The sequence below is a fragment of the Phacochoerus africanus genome, chromosome 14 (genome assembly GCF_016906955.1).
Source record: "Phacochoerus africanus isolate WHEZ1 chromosome 14, ROS_Pafr_v1, whole genome shotgun sequence".
Taxonomy (NCBI): Eukaryota; Metazoa; Chordata; class Mammalia; order Artiodactyla; family Suidae; genus Phacochoerus; species Phacochoerus africanus.
The window spans coordinates 59,844,002-59,858,839 of record NC_062557.1 but is presented as its reverse complement, the minus strand read 5'-3'; the positions used below and the strand labels follow the sequence as shown (position 1 = coordinate 59,858,839).

The window sequence follows — 14,838 nt, the reverse complement described above, 5'->3', positions numbered from 1 at the left end:
AGGCAGGTACCGGTGTCAACCACATGTTTACAGAGGAGGACACTGAGGCACAGAGAGCTCAAGGACCTTGCTCCAGGCTGCACAGCCGCTAAAGTCGAGGCGAAGCAACAACTTCCTAACACTTCCCTGTGTGAGGCCTTCGTTTGGCAAAGGAGGCCCTGGGCTCAGTCCCTGCCGCTCAGCCATGGGGGGGCAGGGCAGGGCAGGGACCAGAACCCAGGGCTCAAGAGCTTCCTGGGCCTCCGGTGCTGGGTGTGCAGTGGGCCATGGCCCGAGGGGCCTGACCCCTCTCAGGGCAGCCAGCTCTGCCCGCTGCCTGTACCCACCTGTCTTAGCTTCCTCCTCACAGAACCACTGAGACGCCTTCCTCAGCTGAAACCAGGAAAGGGTTTTGAATGGCGCCTGCCACTCGCAGACACTCTTGAGCCCTGTTAACATCTTTGCTCCTCTCGCCCCCCTGCTCCCCACTTGCCCCTCTTCCAGATCCAGCTCCAACCCCAGGGAAGGGCTGAGCAGGGCTGGCGTGGGTGGAGGGGTGCAGCCAAGCCCATGGCTTGGCAGCTGCCTGGGGTCACAAGCCAGGCACTCCGCCCTTCACACAGCTAGGGGGCTCTGGGCCTGGTCTACAGGCCCCACCTAAGCTTCTGGGACCCTGAGCCTCGGGCAGCCTATTCTCAGCCTTGGGAAGAAAGGTTCAGTCTCCAGGCCACCGTCCAGATGAGACAAGGAGGCCTGGACGTTGGGTGGGAACAGCCCGATCGTCATTCTGAGTGGAGGCAGTGCAGCTTTCTCTACACAGCCGAGGAGGCTCTCCCTGCTCGTCGGAGAAGCCGAGATGCCATCTCAGGAGCGTCCCAAGTGCCAGCTCCTGAGGAAGGGGTTCTCTTCTCCACCGCATCTCTGTCTCTTGAGCTGATGGCGCTAAGAATCCTCCGTGTGGCCACTAGAGCTTTTTACTTTGGGTCCTGAAGGATGTGTAGCAGTGCCCCAGAGGCTGGGGGCAGAGGAGGGCATTTCCGACCCAACCACCCAGCCGACCGGGAGCATGGCGTGGACGGTGCTCTGGCACACTGGGGGATGGGCCAAGGGGTGTCCTGCGAAAGTGGCCAAACGTAATACGACTATGCAATCACTGTGTTCGCTCCGGTCAGAACTCTCCTGGCTTTGGGGATGGAGATGCCTCATGACCTGAGTGTGCGCGTTGTTTGCTCGTCGCAGGAAGAGACTGGCCTCCAGTGAGCCGGGGGCGGGGGGAAGACGCCTCGCCTTTCCAAGGCTTTTCCCCAGCCGCCCACGCTGGAGCCCCGCTCACGGACTACGAGTCCCGGCAGGCCCCACTCCCGCGGCGCACGCGCGGTGGGCATGCTCGCGGGCGCCCACTGGGCGACCGGCAGGGGCGGGCCGGGCGGGCCGCGCGCCGCCCATTGGCCGGACAGCGCGTCCGTCGGGCGGGCCCGCCCCCGGGCAGGCCCCGCCCCGCCGCGCCCGCGCCTGGCGCCCGCCCGCCCGCGCCTCAGGACCGGCGGGGCCGCGCGGCGCATCCTGCGGGCGGCGGCGGGCGGCCGGGCGCAAGATGATGAAGTTTCGGTTCCGCAGGCAGGGCGCCGACCCGCAGCGCGAGAAGCTCAAGCAGGAGCTCTTCGCCTTCCACAAGGTGCGACGGCGGGCCGGGGGTGGGGGCCGGGGGTGGGGGCCGGGCCGGAGCCACGTCGGGCCGGGGGAGGGGGCGCACGCCGGCCGGGCCGCCCGGCTCCGCTTGAACCGCGCGCCAGCCTCCCTCCATCCCTGCCCTCCGCCCCCCTGATTCTGTCTCCGCGTCTCGAACTCCGCCGGCCTCTTCCTGCGGGCCTCTCCGCCTCCGTGCGTCTCCTGGCGGCTCTCAACTCTGGCTCCGGCTCCACTTACTGTCTATCTCTTTCTCTGGGGGCCCCTCGGCGCCCCTGCTTAGTTAGCCCTCGGGCCAGTTTGTTTTGCTTTCGCCCCCAGGCCGGTGGGGAGGGGCGCGGAGTGGAGGCAGATGCTGGGGGGTGGGGCTGGGAAATCCCTTCCCGGTTCCTCTCCTCCCTTCCCCCACCGCCCTGGGCTCTGCCCCCAGCCCTGCCCCGCCGGGGGCTCCCGGGGGGGGGATGCCTGGCCGTGTAGCCAAGTGCAGTTCAACTCGTGGGGCCTCAGTTTCCCTTGCTCGGAGATAGAGCCCCTGTCTTCCCTGCTGTGGGCTCCGAGTCACACGGGCCAGCCGGCCCACCGCTTCTCCTGGAGCCCAGGCAAAGGGGGGGGGGAGGGCCGGGCCGCTCCTTCCTTTCTTTCCTGGGTAGGGCAAGAGGGGCCGCCGAAAGGGGCTGCCTTCGGCCCCGCCTCCCCTGCGCTGGTGTGTGGTGGAGAGAGGCCTGCCCGTGGCCAACTCCCCCAGGGCTGTGACTTGTGGCCTGGGTATTACACCCAAGCCCTCTGGTCGCCCAGCCCCTTACCCAGGCTCTTGGGGCTGGTAACACACAGGTGAGACAACTGAGGCTGAGAGAGGGCCGGCCACCTGCCCCAAGTCAGAGTAAGCGGAGGCACTCAGTCCTTGCCTGGCCTCGTCAGTGGGACTTGACGTAGCCTTGAGGGACGGGGACTTTTGGAGGGTCTCCTGTGGTCCTGAGCCAGCTTCGAGGAGACTCCTGTCCAGGTGACGCTCTGGGATGGCTGGTCCTGGAGCGGCCGGGGCAGAATGTCTCTGGGCCAGGCAGGGTTTCCCAGGTGGTGGAAGCGGGCGCCAGGACCCTCAGACTTCAGGGTCCAGGGGTCCAGAGCGGGGGCTGGTGCCCAGGGGCTCCTGGATGGCCCCCTTCCCTTGCTGAGTGGCCGTGCGGGTGTGTGGACAGGGATGGCGTTTGGGCAGGCGTTGTGCTAAGGTGTCACTTCCTCCGGCACGTGAGGCGGGGTGTGAAGTGGGGACCTGAGGCAGCTGCGGGGAGGGGGAAGGCTTGCTCCCCCTGGCTGGGCCCCTGGTTGGCAGAAGCTGCGGTCTCCCTGCTAAGGAGGGTGAGGCCCCATTTTGACTGGGCAGCAGTGGTGGGAGGGGCATGATCTTGGGCAGGGGGCTTGGTCACTAGAGGGCGTGGCGGCTGATGCCTAGAAGATGGGCTCCAGGAGTTCCTGCTTTGGCGCAATCAGAGGGGCAGCGCCTCTGCAGCACCAGCGTGCAGGTTCAGGCCCCGGCTCAGCACCGTGGCTTAAGGGTCTGGCGTTGCCACAGCTGTGGCAAAGGTTGCAGCTGCCGCTTGGCTCTGATCACTGGCCCAGGAGCTCCGTGGACCCCAGGGAGGCTAAAGAAGGAAACAAAAAAGAAAGAACATAGGCCCCAGATTCCCGAGGGGTCGGGGAAGCAGGGAATGGGGGGCAGGAGTGAGCCCGGACTTGGGACCCAGACTTGGGTGCACATCCCGGCCCTGCCCCCCGTTGCATGTGGCATGTCCACGTGTTTGCCACTTTAACAACTTCTCACTCCGGCGAAGACGGTGGGAAGCCGGGAGGAGAGAGGGAACTAGGCAGCGAGCTTCGGGGGTGGCTCCAAGGGTGAGCTCAGGCAGGTGAGGGCGTGGTTGGGGGGGCGACAGGGACGCTGGGTGGAGGGCATCCAGGCAGAGGCCCGCGGATGCGGGGGCTGGGAGTGCATGGCCACCAAGTGAGCCGTGGGGCAGGGAGGGGCCCGAGGGCCAGGACTTGGCTTTGACTGGGAGTGAGCTGGGAGCCCCGGGGGGGTCCTGAGCGGAGGAGCGGCCGCCAGACACGGCCGGCCGGGTCCAGTGTGGGCGTGGCAGTGCCACACATCCCTGCCCCGGCAAGTGGGCCACTGTCCTCAGGTGGGCTTGTGGCCCCTAGTGCCCAGAAGGAAGCTGAGGCTTGGACCGGGCAGTGACCCACCCAGGGGGCTTGCGGAGGCGGTGAAGGACTGCGAGCAGATGTGTCCCCACCTCGCTGTAGAGGTCAGGGGCTGGGGGCCCAGGGGTGCAGGCTTTCTGGGGAGGGCCCCCTGGCAGGCCTCGGGGTTGAGTAGGGCTTCCTTGGGTGGGAGGGGTGGGGGGTGCACCCACTGCGGAGCCAGTCCTCAGTGCATAAGCCCCCTGCCCACCATGCCCACCATGGTGGGGTGAGAATCCTGCCTCCCAGTTTCCAGGTGGGAGCCCGTGTCGGGGGGCGGGGGGGGGGGGTGTGCTGATGACGCCTTCGGGGACTGGGCTGGAAGCTCCTTGTCTCTAGGAGTGGGGAGCGGCCCTTGGGGGAGGGTCAGGGGCCTCTGGCCTGTACGCAGAGCCTGTGTTGGGCAGCGCCTTGGATTCCCTGGTCTGCCTGGGGAGCGGAGCCCATGGGCACGGGGTTCACTTCTGTGCCCATACTTCCTCGCCGAGCGCACAGCGGGGTGGGCGTGAGTGTTGGGGGGCCGGGGCCTTGGCCGAGGAAGGCCTTGTGGTTGCAGCCAGGGGGCTCAGGCCCTTCCCTGCCCACCGGAGGTGTGACCGCGCTTTTCTCAGTTGGGGACACCCAGGCACGGAGCCCAGGGACCTGGCTCCAGCCCCACGGTGCGGCAGGGGCAGAGCCTGCAGGCTGCCTCGGGCGGCCCCGTGCCTGCGCCCATGCCCTCGCCTCCCCCGCAGACCGTGGAGCATGGCTTCCCCAACCAGCCCAGCGCCCTGGCCTTCGATCCAGAGCTCCGCATCATGGCCATTGGCACCAGGTCTGGGGCCGTCAAGATGTATCCTTTGCAGCCGGGGCCGTGGCGCTGTGAGCGTGTCTGTGTGCCTGGCTTCTAGGGGAGGGCCTGCTAGCTGCCCGGGTCCTGCTGCCCCGAGACCGTGCGGGTGCGCTTGCAGTGGCCACAGCTGCCCCTTGCTGCAGTTCAGCCAGCCAGTTACCTAGGCGACCCTGCCATGGTCCCGGCAATTGAGACTGGAGAGGCTGGGCCGGGGGCTGGCTGCGCTCGGTCCCCAGCAAGGGTGGTGGGTGGGCCAGGGCCACAGCAGGCCTCGCCCTGGTGACTGGGCACACCCGTGTGCCCGTGTGAAGACACGGGTGTCTAGCCGAGGGGCCGGGGGCAGTGCCAGGCTCGGCGTGGTGAGCGCAGCGCGGCCCCCACCTGGATGCTGGCTCCACACAATGGGCCTTGTGAACCACACAAAGGGGCGTTTTCCTGCAGGCGGAGGGGGGCCGGCAGCTGGAGGCCCCCTTCCTGCGTGGAGCTGCCTCGCCCGCCTCCATGGTGAGCCCTCAGGTGGAGAGCCTGGGCTCTGGTGGGTGGCTGCGTGGCGGGACGGGGGTCTCCCCACCTCGGGGCTGGGGCATGGGCCAGGCAGCTTGTGAGTTTGCGGATACTAGGGAGCGTGGCTGGGCCTGGGTGCCTCCTCCTGTCCCACGGGCCCTGGGGCATCGGTGTGCAGGGAATGGGGCAGGGAGGGCACGGTGGCCTGGCCCCCTGCCCCCAAGCCCCCACCTGCCCACAGCCCCCCTTCCTGGCCTGCTGCTCCTGCCTCTAGCGGTGCAGCCCTGCCCCAGGCGTGCTGTGGTCCTGCAGTCTGTTCCTCGCCGTCACAGTGGAGTCTGCCGGGGGTCTGGCCTTTCTGTGCGCTGGCTCCTCGTGCTCACAAAGAGCAGGCGGGCAGGCGGCCTTGGTGGGCGGGGGGTGAGGCCCTCCCCTCCCCCCGGACCCCTACCCTGGGCTGGGAAACTGAGGCTGGCCCGTCTCCTTGGCGACCCTGCTTCCCTCCCAGCGCTCCTGCCCCCGCTTTTGTCCCGTTCTCTGTGCTCTCCGGCTCCTGCAGGGACTCCCAACTCCAGCTCCAGGCAACGGCTCCTGCGTTGTCTCCGGGCAACGTCACTGACCCCTCCCCAGGCCCCCGTCCCGGGGCCCCTCGGCCTGCCTGCCCTCCCCTGTGAAGCCTGGGGTTGCTGGGACTCTGGCACTGATGCCTGTCACTTGGAGCAGGTCACCGCCCCCAGGCCTCCCTGGCCACTCCTGCTCCAGGTCAGGGCTGTGGCCACCTCCCCAGAAGGAGGTGAGTGTCCTTGCCCACTGCTGGTGATGGCCTGGAGCTGCAAGAGGGGCAGCTGGGACCCTCCTGCCCCCTTCCCTGCCCATGAGACCCTGAGCTGCAGGCCCACTTTGATACAGCAGCGTCACCCGCCCTGAGCGTGGCAGTGCGGGTCGGGCTCCTTCCAGAGGCCTCTGGACCTGGGAGGGCTCCTGGGTAGCCAGGCCCAGTGGATGGGGCCTGTGGGGTGTCCCCTGTCTGCTCCCTGGCCTTGACCCGAACCCTCAGCTATGGAGCCCCCGGCGTGGAGTTCACAGGCCTGCACCGAGACGCGGCCACGGTCACCCAGATGCACTTCCTGCCTGGCCAGGTGAGCCTCTCCCCGTGCCCCGGCCCCGCGTCCCCCCGGCCCCCGCGTCCCTGCGTCCCCGCCCTGGTCCAGCCCGGTCTTGGCCTTGCTCCCTCACCAGGGCCGCCTCCTCACCCTGCTGGACGACAGCAGCCTGCACCTCTGGGAGATCGTTCACCGTAACGGCTGCGCCCACCTGGAGGAAGCCCTCAGCTTCCAGCCGCCCACTCGGCCGGGCTTTGACGGTGCCAGGTACGGGAGGACTTGGCCGGCGACAGCCACCGGGCCTGGGGGGAGCCTGGAGGAGGCTGTGGGAGGCAGCCCGAAAGGATGCAGTGGGGACAGGAGGCTGCCCCCGGGGCCTGTGCTCTGTGGACTTTGCGGTGTTAGATGGGGGCTCTGGCTGGGCGCCCGGTGAGCAGGGAGGGTCGGTGCTGGGGCACCACTGGGGCGCCGGGGGACAGTGGGCTTGGCCCCCTGGGGACAGACTAGAGGCCTCTGCTGCTGGCCAGCCTGTTCTCGCTGAAGTGGCCAGAGTGGGTGAGACCTTCAGGTCGCAAGTCTTGTCTGGCTCAGTGAGAGACTTGTCCTGCTGGTGCTGGGTGACACCCCAGCGTCCAGCCCAAATGCAGGGTGGGGGACTCCTGGGGCCTCCGGGCCTCCGCGGGGGAGCAACCCAGAGGCCTCCTGCAAGGTCAGGGAGATGGCGATGGGCTGGGGGCCGGAGTGCTGCAGCCTCTGGTCCTGGGACTGAGCCCCGCCTTCCCCTCTGGCGGGTGGGAGGCGCTCGGCCTGGCTCCAGGCTTGGGACCTATCTTTATCCCTCTCCACCCGCCGACGTCCTGATGGATAATTGAGCGAGCTAATTGCGGTGCCCGCAGCCGCCACTGCTGCCTGCCCGGTGCGCCAGCCCACTCGACAGTCGGCCTGGCTGGCAAGTGCACAGGGGCCGCCGTGAGCTGACAGTAGCGGCCCAGCCCCCTCCGCGCCCTGCTCGTCGGGTGGCCGGGCTCCCAGCCTCACGCACCTCCCCTCGGCCCCCACAGTGGCCCCCCCAGCCTTGCCCGCATCACAGTGGTCCTGCTGGTGGGTGCTGGGGACGTGGCGGCCCTGGGCACCGAGGGCGGAAGTGTCTTCTTCTTGGATGTTCCCACCCTGACGCTGCTTGAGGGGCAGACCCTTGGTCCGGACGAGGTTCTGCGAAGGTGAGCGCCCGTCCCGCTCCCCACCTCCCTGGGGCACGCTGTGCCCCTGCTCCCACTTACCCGGCTCCCCGCAGTGTGCCCGACGACTACCGGTGCGGGAAGGCGCTGGGCCCTGTGGAGTCACTCCAGGGTCACCCGCGGGCCCCCAGCAAGATCGTCATTGGCTACAGCCGCGGCCTGCTGGTCGTCTGGAACCAGGCCGCGCGGTGTGCCGACCGCGTCTTCCTGGGGAACCAGGTGCGTGGCTGAGGCCGGAGGCGGCGCGGAGCCTCGGCTCTCGGTCGCCGTGCTCACGCCGTGCCCCGACCCCCGCAGCAGCTGGAGAGCGTGTGCTGGGAGCGCAGCGGCCGCACACTCGTCAGCTCGCACAGTGACGGCAGCTACGCCATCTGGTCTGTGGACGCCGGCAGCTCCCCGACGGCACAGCCCACCGCGGCCACCACGCCCTACGGTGAGGGTGGGAGGCCCGAGGGGGCTCGGTGCTGACCCTGAGCTCCGGCTCACGCGGCCTGGCCTGGGTAGGGGGCTTCGGGGGCGCTTGGGGGGGGGAGCCTGATGCTGTGTCTCCCGTCCCCCCCCCCCAGGCCCCTTCCCCTGCAAAGCCATCAACAAGATCCTCTGGCGGAACTGTGCCTCTGGGTAGGTGGGGCGCCCGGCGGGTGGGGCGGCTCTCCCGGGGCCCGGAGGCGAGTGGCTCACGCGGCCGCCCTGCCCCGAGCAGCGAGCCCCTTGTCGTCTTCAGCGGCGGCATGCCCCGCGCCAGCTACGGCGACCGCCACTGCGTGAGCGTGCTGCAGGCCGCGAGCCTGGTCACGCTGGACTTCACCTCCCGCGTCATCGACTTCTTCACGGTGCACAGCGCGCGGCCCGAGGACGGTGCGTAGCTGCCCTCCCGCCTGCGCCCGCGCGGCCGGGGCCCAGCTTACCCCCCGCCCCCTGCCCCGGTCCCGCAGATTTCGACGAGCCGCAGGCCCTGGCCGTGCTGCTGGAGGAGGAGCTGGTGGTGCTGGACCTGCAGACGCCCGGCTGGCCGGCCGTGCCCGCCCCCTACCTGGCCCCTCTGCACTCGTCCGCCATCACCTGCTCGGCCCACGTCGCCAACGTCCCCGCTAAGCTCTGGGCCCGCCTGGTGAGCGCCGGCGAGCAGCAGAGCCCCCAGCCGGCCTCCGCCGTCTCGGTGTGTGCCTGGGCGTCCCCTCTGCAGGCCCTGGGGAGGGAGGGTGTCCCAGGGGAGGGCGCCCCCCGCCGCGGGGAGGCAGGGATGGGCAGGTGTACGACTCTGAGCCCCGGGGTGCTATGTCCGGGGCGAGGGGTAGACGTGCGTCCCGCCCTTTCACGTGCGTCTCCGTCTCCTCCTCTCAGAGCTGGCCTATCACCGGGGGCCGCAACCTGGCCCAGGAGCCGTCGCAGCGAGGGCTGCTGCTGACCGGGTAGGCGAGCGCGTGTCCCCTGGCCCGGCCCGGTCACGAAGGGCGTCTGTGCGTGCGTATGTGGGTGAGCAGGGCCTGGTGCAGCCCCCGCAGGTGCAGGAGGGCCCTTTCCGGGCCTGGCGGGTGCCGACCTGCCCGCTGAGTCAGGCCCGGCTTCTGGTGGCACAGGTCGCCGCTTCCCACGGGCGCGGCCGGGAGAAGCCTCCCTAGACTCTGGTTTAAGGCCCGGTCCTCCTTCTGGCCTGAAACCGGGCTCCACCCACTCCGCTTGCCCTGGGACCGGAAAATCTGGGCTGGCCCCCGCCAGGCTGCCCAGGGCAGGTGCTGGGGAGCCCGGCCTGGGCCCGGCGGGCGCTGACGTGCTTGGTGACTCAGGCCCCAGCTTCCTGCCTGGCCCCTGCCGTTTGCCTGTGCAGGACCCTCGGGCCTCTGACGCCCATGTCCCCTCCCGGCTAAGAGTTTGAGAGCTCCTAAGCGTGGCTTTCAGAGCCTCTGGAGGTGTCCCAGCCAGTCCTGGCTCTGGGCTCCCAGCACCGCCCAGCGGCCCTGGCCTGGGCTCTGCTGCTGAGTCGTCCCCCCCCCCACCCCCCGAGGCTGCGCTGTGCGTCTCCCCCTCCCCCACCGCCCCCGGGCTCCCTCTGCTGACTGCCTGACCTGGTCAGCTTTTCTGGATGTCCCCGTGGGTCACTTGCACCGCTGCTCCCTGTGCTGGCTGGTCCCCCCGCCTTCCCACCCCATGTGTGGGGAAGGGCCCAGGCGCTGTGGCCCGGCCTGCAGTGGGCGCCTGCTGTCGGCCGGATGCAGCAGGAGGCTGTCAGCATTTGGCGCAGGCGCCCGCCTGGTCCCCTGCCAGTGGTCACCAGACAGGCGGGTGGAGGGGGCACAGGGGCCCGGGGTGGGCCTGACCCCGCCCTCCCTGCAGCCACGAGGATGGCACTGTGCGGTTCTGGGACGCCTCCGGCGTGGCCCTGCGGCCCCTCTACAGGCTGAGTACAGCCGGCCTCTTCCAGACGGACTGTGAGCACGCCGACAGCCTGGCCCAGGCCGCCGAGGACGACTGGCCGCCCTTCCGCAAGGTGGGCCCCTCCCCTGGCACCGGGGAGCCTGGTTCGGGTGCTGCCCTGTGTCACCACGCCTTCCCACCCCATAGGTGGGCTGCTTCGACCCCTACAGCGACGATCCCCGGCTCGGCGTGCAGAAGGTGGCGCTCTGTAAATACACGGCCCAGATGGCGGTGGCTGGCACAGCAGGCCAGGTAGGGCGTCCCCAGGGGGGAGGGCCTGAGCCGGGGGGGGGGGGCCTGATGGCTCTGGGGACCCTGGGAGGGTTGGGGCAGGGGCGGGAGCACAGGTGTTAGGGGGACCCTGGGTGGGGTGGTGGCGGCTGGCTCTCCCTGTCGCCCAGTGAGGGCCCTGGTATTCAGTGGCCGGTCAGCAAGTGCGCATTCAGTGGAGCCTGTCCCAGGACCACTCTGGCAGGGGCTTCGTGGACTCGGTCTCCCTCCAAGCTGCCCGCTTATGCCACCCTGGCTCTGGGCTCAGGTGCTAGTGCTGGAGTTAAGCGACGTGCCATCGGAGCAGGCGGTCGGTGTGGCCAGCGTGGACCTCCTCCAGGACCGCGAGGGCTTCACGTGGAAGGGCCACGAGCGGCTGATCCCCCGTGCGGGGCCGCTGCCCTGGCCGGCCGGCTTCCAGCCCCGCGTGCTGGTGCAGTGCCTGCCACCGGCCGCCGTCACGGCCGTCACGCTCCACGCCGAGTGGGGCCTGGTGGCCTTCGGCACCAGTCACGGCTTTGGCCTGTTCGACTACCGGCGCTTGAGCCCCGTGCTGGCCAGGTGCGTGCAGGCGGGCGGGCGGGGGGCACTTGCACGCCTGCGGGAGGTGAGGCAGGAGGGGCCCGGGCCGCCCTCACGGTCGCCCCGTCCGGCCCCCAGGTGCACCCTGCACCCCAGTGACTCTCTGGCCATGGAGGGGCCGTTGTCCCGGGTGAAGTCGCTCAAGAAGTCGCTGCGCCAGTCCTTCCGGCGCATCCGCAAGAGCCGGGTCTCGGGCAAGAAGCGCGCCGTTGCCGCGGGCAGCAAGGTGGGCCGGGCGGCCGGGCGCCAGGAGGGGGCGGCGGCGGCAAGGCCGCGCTCTGGGCCTCATGCCCCTCCAGTTGCAGGAGGCCAACGCACAGCTGGCGGAGCAGGCCGGCCCCCACGACGTGGAGGTGACGCCCGTGCAGCGCCGTATCGAGCCCCGCTCGGCCGACGACTCCCTCTCGGGCGTCGTGCGCTGCCTGTACTTCGCCGACACCTTCCTCCGAGACGGTGAGGCCGGGGAGGGGCGGCGGGGGTGCCGGCTGGGTGGGAGAGGGGGTGGGCCCGTGTCCTTACTGCTGCCTGCACAACAGCCCCCCCTGCCCCCGGCCAGTGGGGAGGGGCGGCGAGCCGCTCAGGTGGGCCTTAGGCCTGAGGGGAGAGCGCAGGGCGGTAGCACCAAGGCTGAGGCGGGCAGGGCGGAGAGACGGCCAGGGCTGGATGGGGGCCAGGCCCTGGGGGGTCACGGGCGCCGGCCGCCTCGCACTGAGCTGCTCTGACCCCAAGTGGTGGGAGCCCTGATGCGGGGGTGGGGGGGTGCCCCCTGGTTGGAGCGCACCTGCTGCGGGGGCTGGTCCAGGTGCAGTGGAACCCGTGTTGGGGTGGCGGGTTGGGCCCTGCAATGGCTGCGTTGCTGGGCGGCGGAGCAGGTCTGAGGTCGAGGTCCAGTTTGAGGGCCCCTGGGCGTCTCCCAGAGGTGCCTTAGAGGTCACCCCTGCCCCTGAGGAGGGCTGGCCAAGGTCACCAGGGGTGGTGGGTGGGAGGGAGCCAGTCCAGGGTCCTGGGGCATTGGGAGGGGAGGGGAGGGGAGAGGAGGCATGCCCCTCTCACCAGCCTGTCGCCCGCAGCGGCCCACCATGGCCCCACCATGTGGGCGGGCACCAACTCGGGCTCCGTGTTCGCCTACGCGCTGGAGGTGCCAACGGCAGCAGCGGGCACCGAGAAGCGGCCCGAGCGGGCAGTGGAGGCCGTGCTGGGCAAGGAGGTGCAGCTGATGCACCGGGCCCCCGTGGTGGCCATTGCCGTGCTGGACGGACGCGGCCGCCCGCTGCCGGAGCCCTATGAGGCCTCGCGGGACCTGGCACAGGCGCCCGACATGCAGGGCGGCCACGCCGTGCTCATCGCATCCGAGGAGCAGTTCAAGGTGAGTCGCAGGGCGACCCTTCCAGGCTCCCGGCTCCACCCCTTCTTGCTGAGGCGCCCTGGGGAGCTCCCGTGCCCCCCCCACCCCCCCGCCCAGGCTCCTTGACCGTTCCCCTGGGCTGTCGGGCAGGAACTCGCAGGGTTGGGGACCCTGGACCCTGGACCCTGCTGCCCAGCGGGATGGGCTCTGCCGCCCAGCGGGATGGGCTCTGCCCTGGATGGAGCGGCCTGGGAGGTTTCGGGGCGGGGAAGCCTGCTCTAGTTGGGGTGGCAGCTCGGGGCGGGCGGTGCCCTGGCTGAGGAGGTGGCGGGGCTGGGCCCGGGCCCTGCTCAGTGGCCACCACCTGTCTCCAGGTGTTCACGCTGCCCAAGGTGAGCGCCAAGACCAAGTTCAAGCTGACGGCCCACGAGGGCTGCCGCGTACGCAAGGTGGCCTTGGTCACGTTCGCCAGCGCCGCCTGCGAGGACTACGCGGAGACCTGCCTGGCCTGCCTGACCAACCTGGGCGACGTGCACGTGTTCTCTGTGCCCGGCCTGCGGCCCCAGGTGCACTACTCCTGCATCCGCAAGGAGGACATCAGCGGCATCGCCTCTTGCGTCTTCACACGCCACGGCCAGGGTGAGGCGGCGGCTCCCGGGCCGGGCCGGGCTGGGCAGGCCGGGGACCCTGTGGTCCTCGTGGCCCCTCACCGCGCCCTCTGCTCCCCTCTCCGCCGCCCAGGGTTTTACCTCATTTCCCCGTCGGAGTTTGAGCGCTTCTCCCTGAGCGCCCGCAACGTCACCGAGCCGCTCTGCTCTCTGGATATCAGCCGGCCCCGCGATGCCACGCCTGCCAGGTACGTGGAAGGGTACGCCCCTGGCCCTGGCGAGGCTCCGCTCGGCTCGTCCCCACCCCCCGATTCAGCCGAACTGGTCGGCTTTCCCTAGTGCCACCTCCCCCTGGTCCCAGGGCTCGGGAATGAAGGGGACGGTGGCGTCTGGTCCTCCAGCCGGGAGACGCCCGCCCGCGTCCCCAGCGGTCCTGTCTCTGCAGCCACAGGCTCCGAGAGTCACCCAAGCTGAACCAGGCCAACGGGACCCCGGGCCTCGTCCTGGCCCCCCAGAGCTGTGACGGGAGCCCCGACCCCGCGCGAAGCAAGGGAGCTGGTGAGGGCTGTGGGCGAGCATCGGGGGCGGCAGCGGCCTCGGCTGGCCTCTGCGGGAGGCTGGGGAGACGCGGGCCAGCAGGGCCGGGCCGGGGTCGGCCCGCGGGTCAGTGTCGTGTTCCGCCGCGGGCCGCGCTTGGAGCCAGGTCCCCAGGTGTGGTGGGCGCCCCGGGGCCCTGATGACGTCCTCCCTGCAGACACCCCCGAGCCGCCCGAGGCCGCGCTCTCGCCCACGTCTGTCGACTCGGCCACCAGCGCCGACACCACGTTGGACACGACGGGGGACGTCACGGTGGAGGACGTGAAGGATTTTCTGGGGTGAGGCGGGCGGCTGGGTCCAGGGCAGGGCTGTCGCCACTCCCCAGCCTCCCTCCCCCACCCTTCAGCCAACCTTCCACCCCCGGCGGCCGGGAGGAGCCAGGAGGGCGGCCCCCGGACCCTCTGCTCACTGCCCCCGCCCCCAGCTCTCCGGAGGAGTCCGAGAAGAATCTGCGGAACCTGTCGGAAGACGAGGCTCGGGCCTGCGCCATCCTGATCAAGTGAAGTGCTGCAGGTACCCGCCCTGCCCGCGTCTGCCCCTGCCACCCCGGCAGGCCGTGGTGGTGGTGCTGCCTGGCCTGGCGGCCTCCTGGGACGGTCCTGGTGGGGACTTCAGGAACCCGCAGAGACCGGTTCTCACAGCTCGGTGTTAGGTCAGGGCCTGCCTGTCACCCCCAGGTGTCACGGCTGGTGTCTGGAATGAGGCCAGCCAGCCACCCTGGTGGTGGTGGGGGGGGTGGCAGCAGCTTGGGATCAGGCGTGTTTGGCCCCGGGCAACTGCACCCAGGCTCTGCTTTGGGCACTGCCCGAGGCTGACGGGCCCCCTTGCCCAGCCTGTCTGCTCCCGGGCGCCCCCAGGGCCTCGTCCTGTGTGGGCGGCTCCTGTGACCCTCCCCTTCCTCCACCAGGACGGCCAGGGCCGCCAGGCCACCCACCCCCTGCGCTGCTCAGCGCTGGAGGCCGGGACCCCGGGCCTTCCAGACCTGCACCTGCAACCTTGGGTTCCGGCAGGACCTGCCCAGCCTGGCCTGAGCTTCAGGGCCATTCAGACCGGCCCTTCCTGCAGGTGGCGGCGACTCGGGAGGGCAGCGCCCCCGCCCCCACCCCCCCTCTCTTGCAGAGTATTTTTCTAATGCCTGTGCTGGGCGCTGCAGTCATTTCTAAAACTATTTTGGTACTTGCTCCTGGGCCAGCTGCCCCCTCCCCCCCAGCCTGTGCAAGTGTGTGTATGCACGTGCGTGTGTATGAGAGACGGAGCGTTCCACTGGGTCCCCAGGACTGGGGCCCAGCCCGGTGCAGGGGTAGGGGTGTGTGTGTGGGGGTGTGTGTGTGTGTGTGTGTGTTTCAGTGGGGGAGGGGTGGTCAGGATGGGTTTCCCTGTAGATTGTACCCTGGGTTTTTTTTGGCCTTTTGTTAAAATTAGTGGTTTTAATATTAAAAAT

The 14,838-nt window shown here is 69.9% G+C and overlaps 1 protein-coding gene across 4 annotated transcripts; it reads left to right on the top strand.

Moving 5' to 3' along the window:
- The first annotated feature begins 1,515 nt into the window (after positions 1–1,515).
- Positions 1,516–14,833, top strand: LLGL1 (LLGL scribble cell polarity complex component 1). 4 transcript variants are annotated; one of them, XM_047759318.1, is made up of 23 exons: positions 1,516–1,654; positions 4,638–4,735; positions 6,297–6,378; positions 6,479–6,609; positions 7,404–7,562; positions 7,637–7,799; positions 7,881–8,013; positions 8,147–8,201; positions 8,284–8,438; positions 8,516–8,739; positions 8,925–8,992; positions 9,915–10,068; positions 10,143–10,247; positions 10,534–10,826; positions 10,926–11,073; positions 11,147–11,300; positions 11,918–12,213; positions 12,567–12,831; positions 12,934–13,048; positions 13,246–13,358; positions 13,555–13,675; positions 13,822–13,910; positions 14,305–14,833. In XM_047759318.1, the coding sequence occupies exons 1-22, from the start codon at positions 1,574–1,576 to the stop codon at positions 13,898–13,900; spliced, it is 3,192 nt and encodes a 1,063-aa protein (XP_047615274.1). In that variant the 5' UTR covers positions 1,516–1,573; the 3' UTR covers positions 13,901–13,910; positions 14,305–14,833. The 4 variants fall into 4 exon arrangements, with proteins under 4 accessions (XP_047615274.1, XP_047615275.1, XP_047615273.1 ...); XM_047759319.1 differs by having other exon boundaries at positions 7,878–8,013; positions 11,153–11,300; XM_047759317.1 differs by having other exon boundaries at positions 7,878–8,013.
- Positions 14,834–14,838: the final 5 nt, after the last annotated feature.

What these genes read in the sequence shown, in the direction of transcription:
- LLGL1 (XM_047759316.1), top strand. Translation starts at nt 1,574, where the DNA reads ATGATGAAGTTTCGGTTCCGCAGGCAGGGCGCCGACCCGCAGCGCGAG. An exon ending in AGCTCTTCGCCTTCCACAAG is followed by an intron (nt 1,655 to 4,637) that starts GTGCGACGGCGG and finishes CCTCCCCCGCAG; the next exon opens with ACCGTGGAGCATGGCTTCCC. An exon ending in AGGTCTGGGGCCGTCAAGAT is followed by an intron (nt 4,736 to 6,296) that starts GTATCCTTTGCA and finishes CCGAACCCTCAG; the next exon opens with CTATGGAGCCCCCGGCGTGG.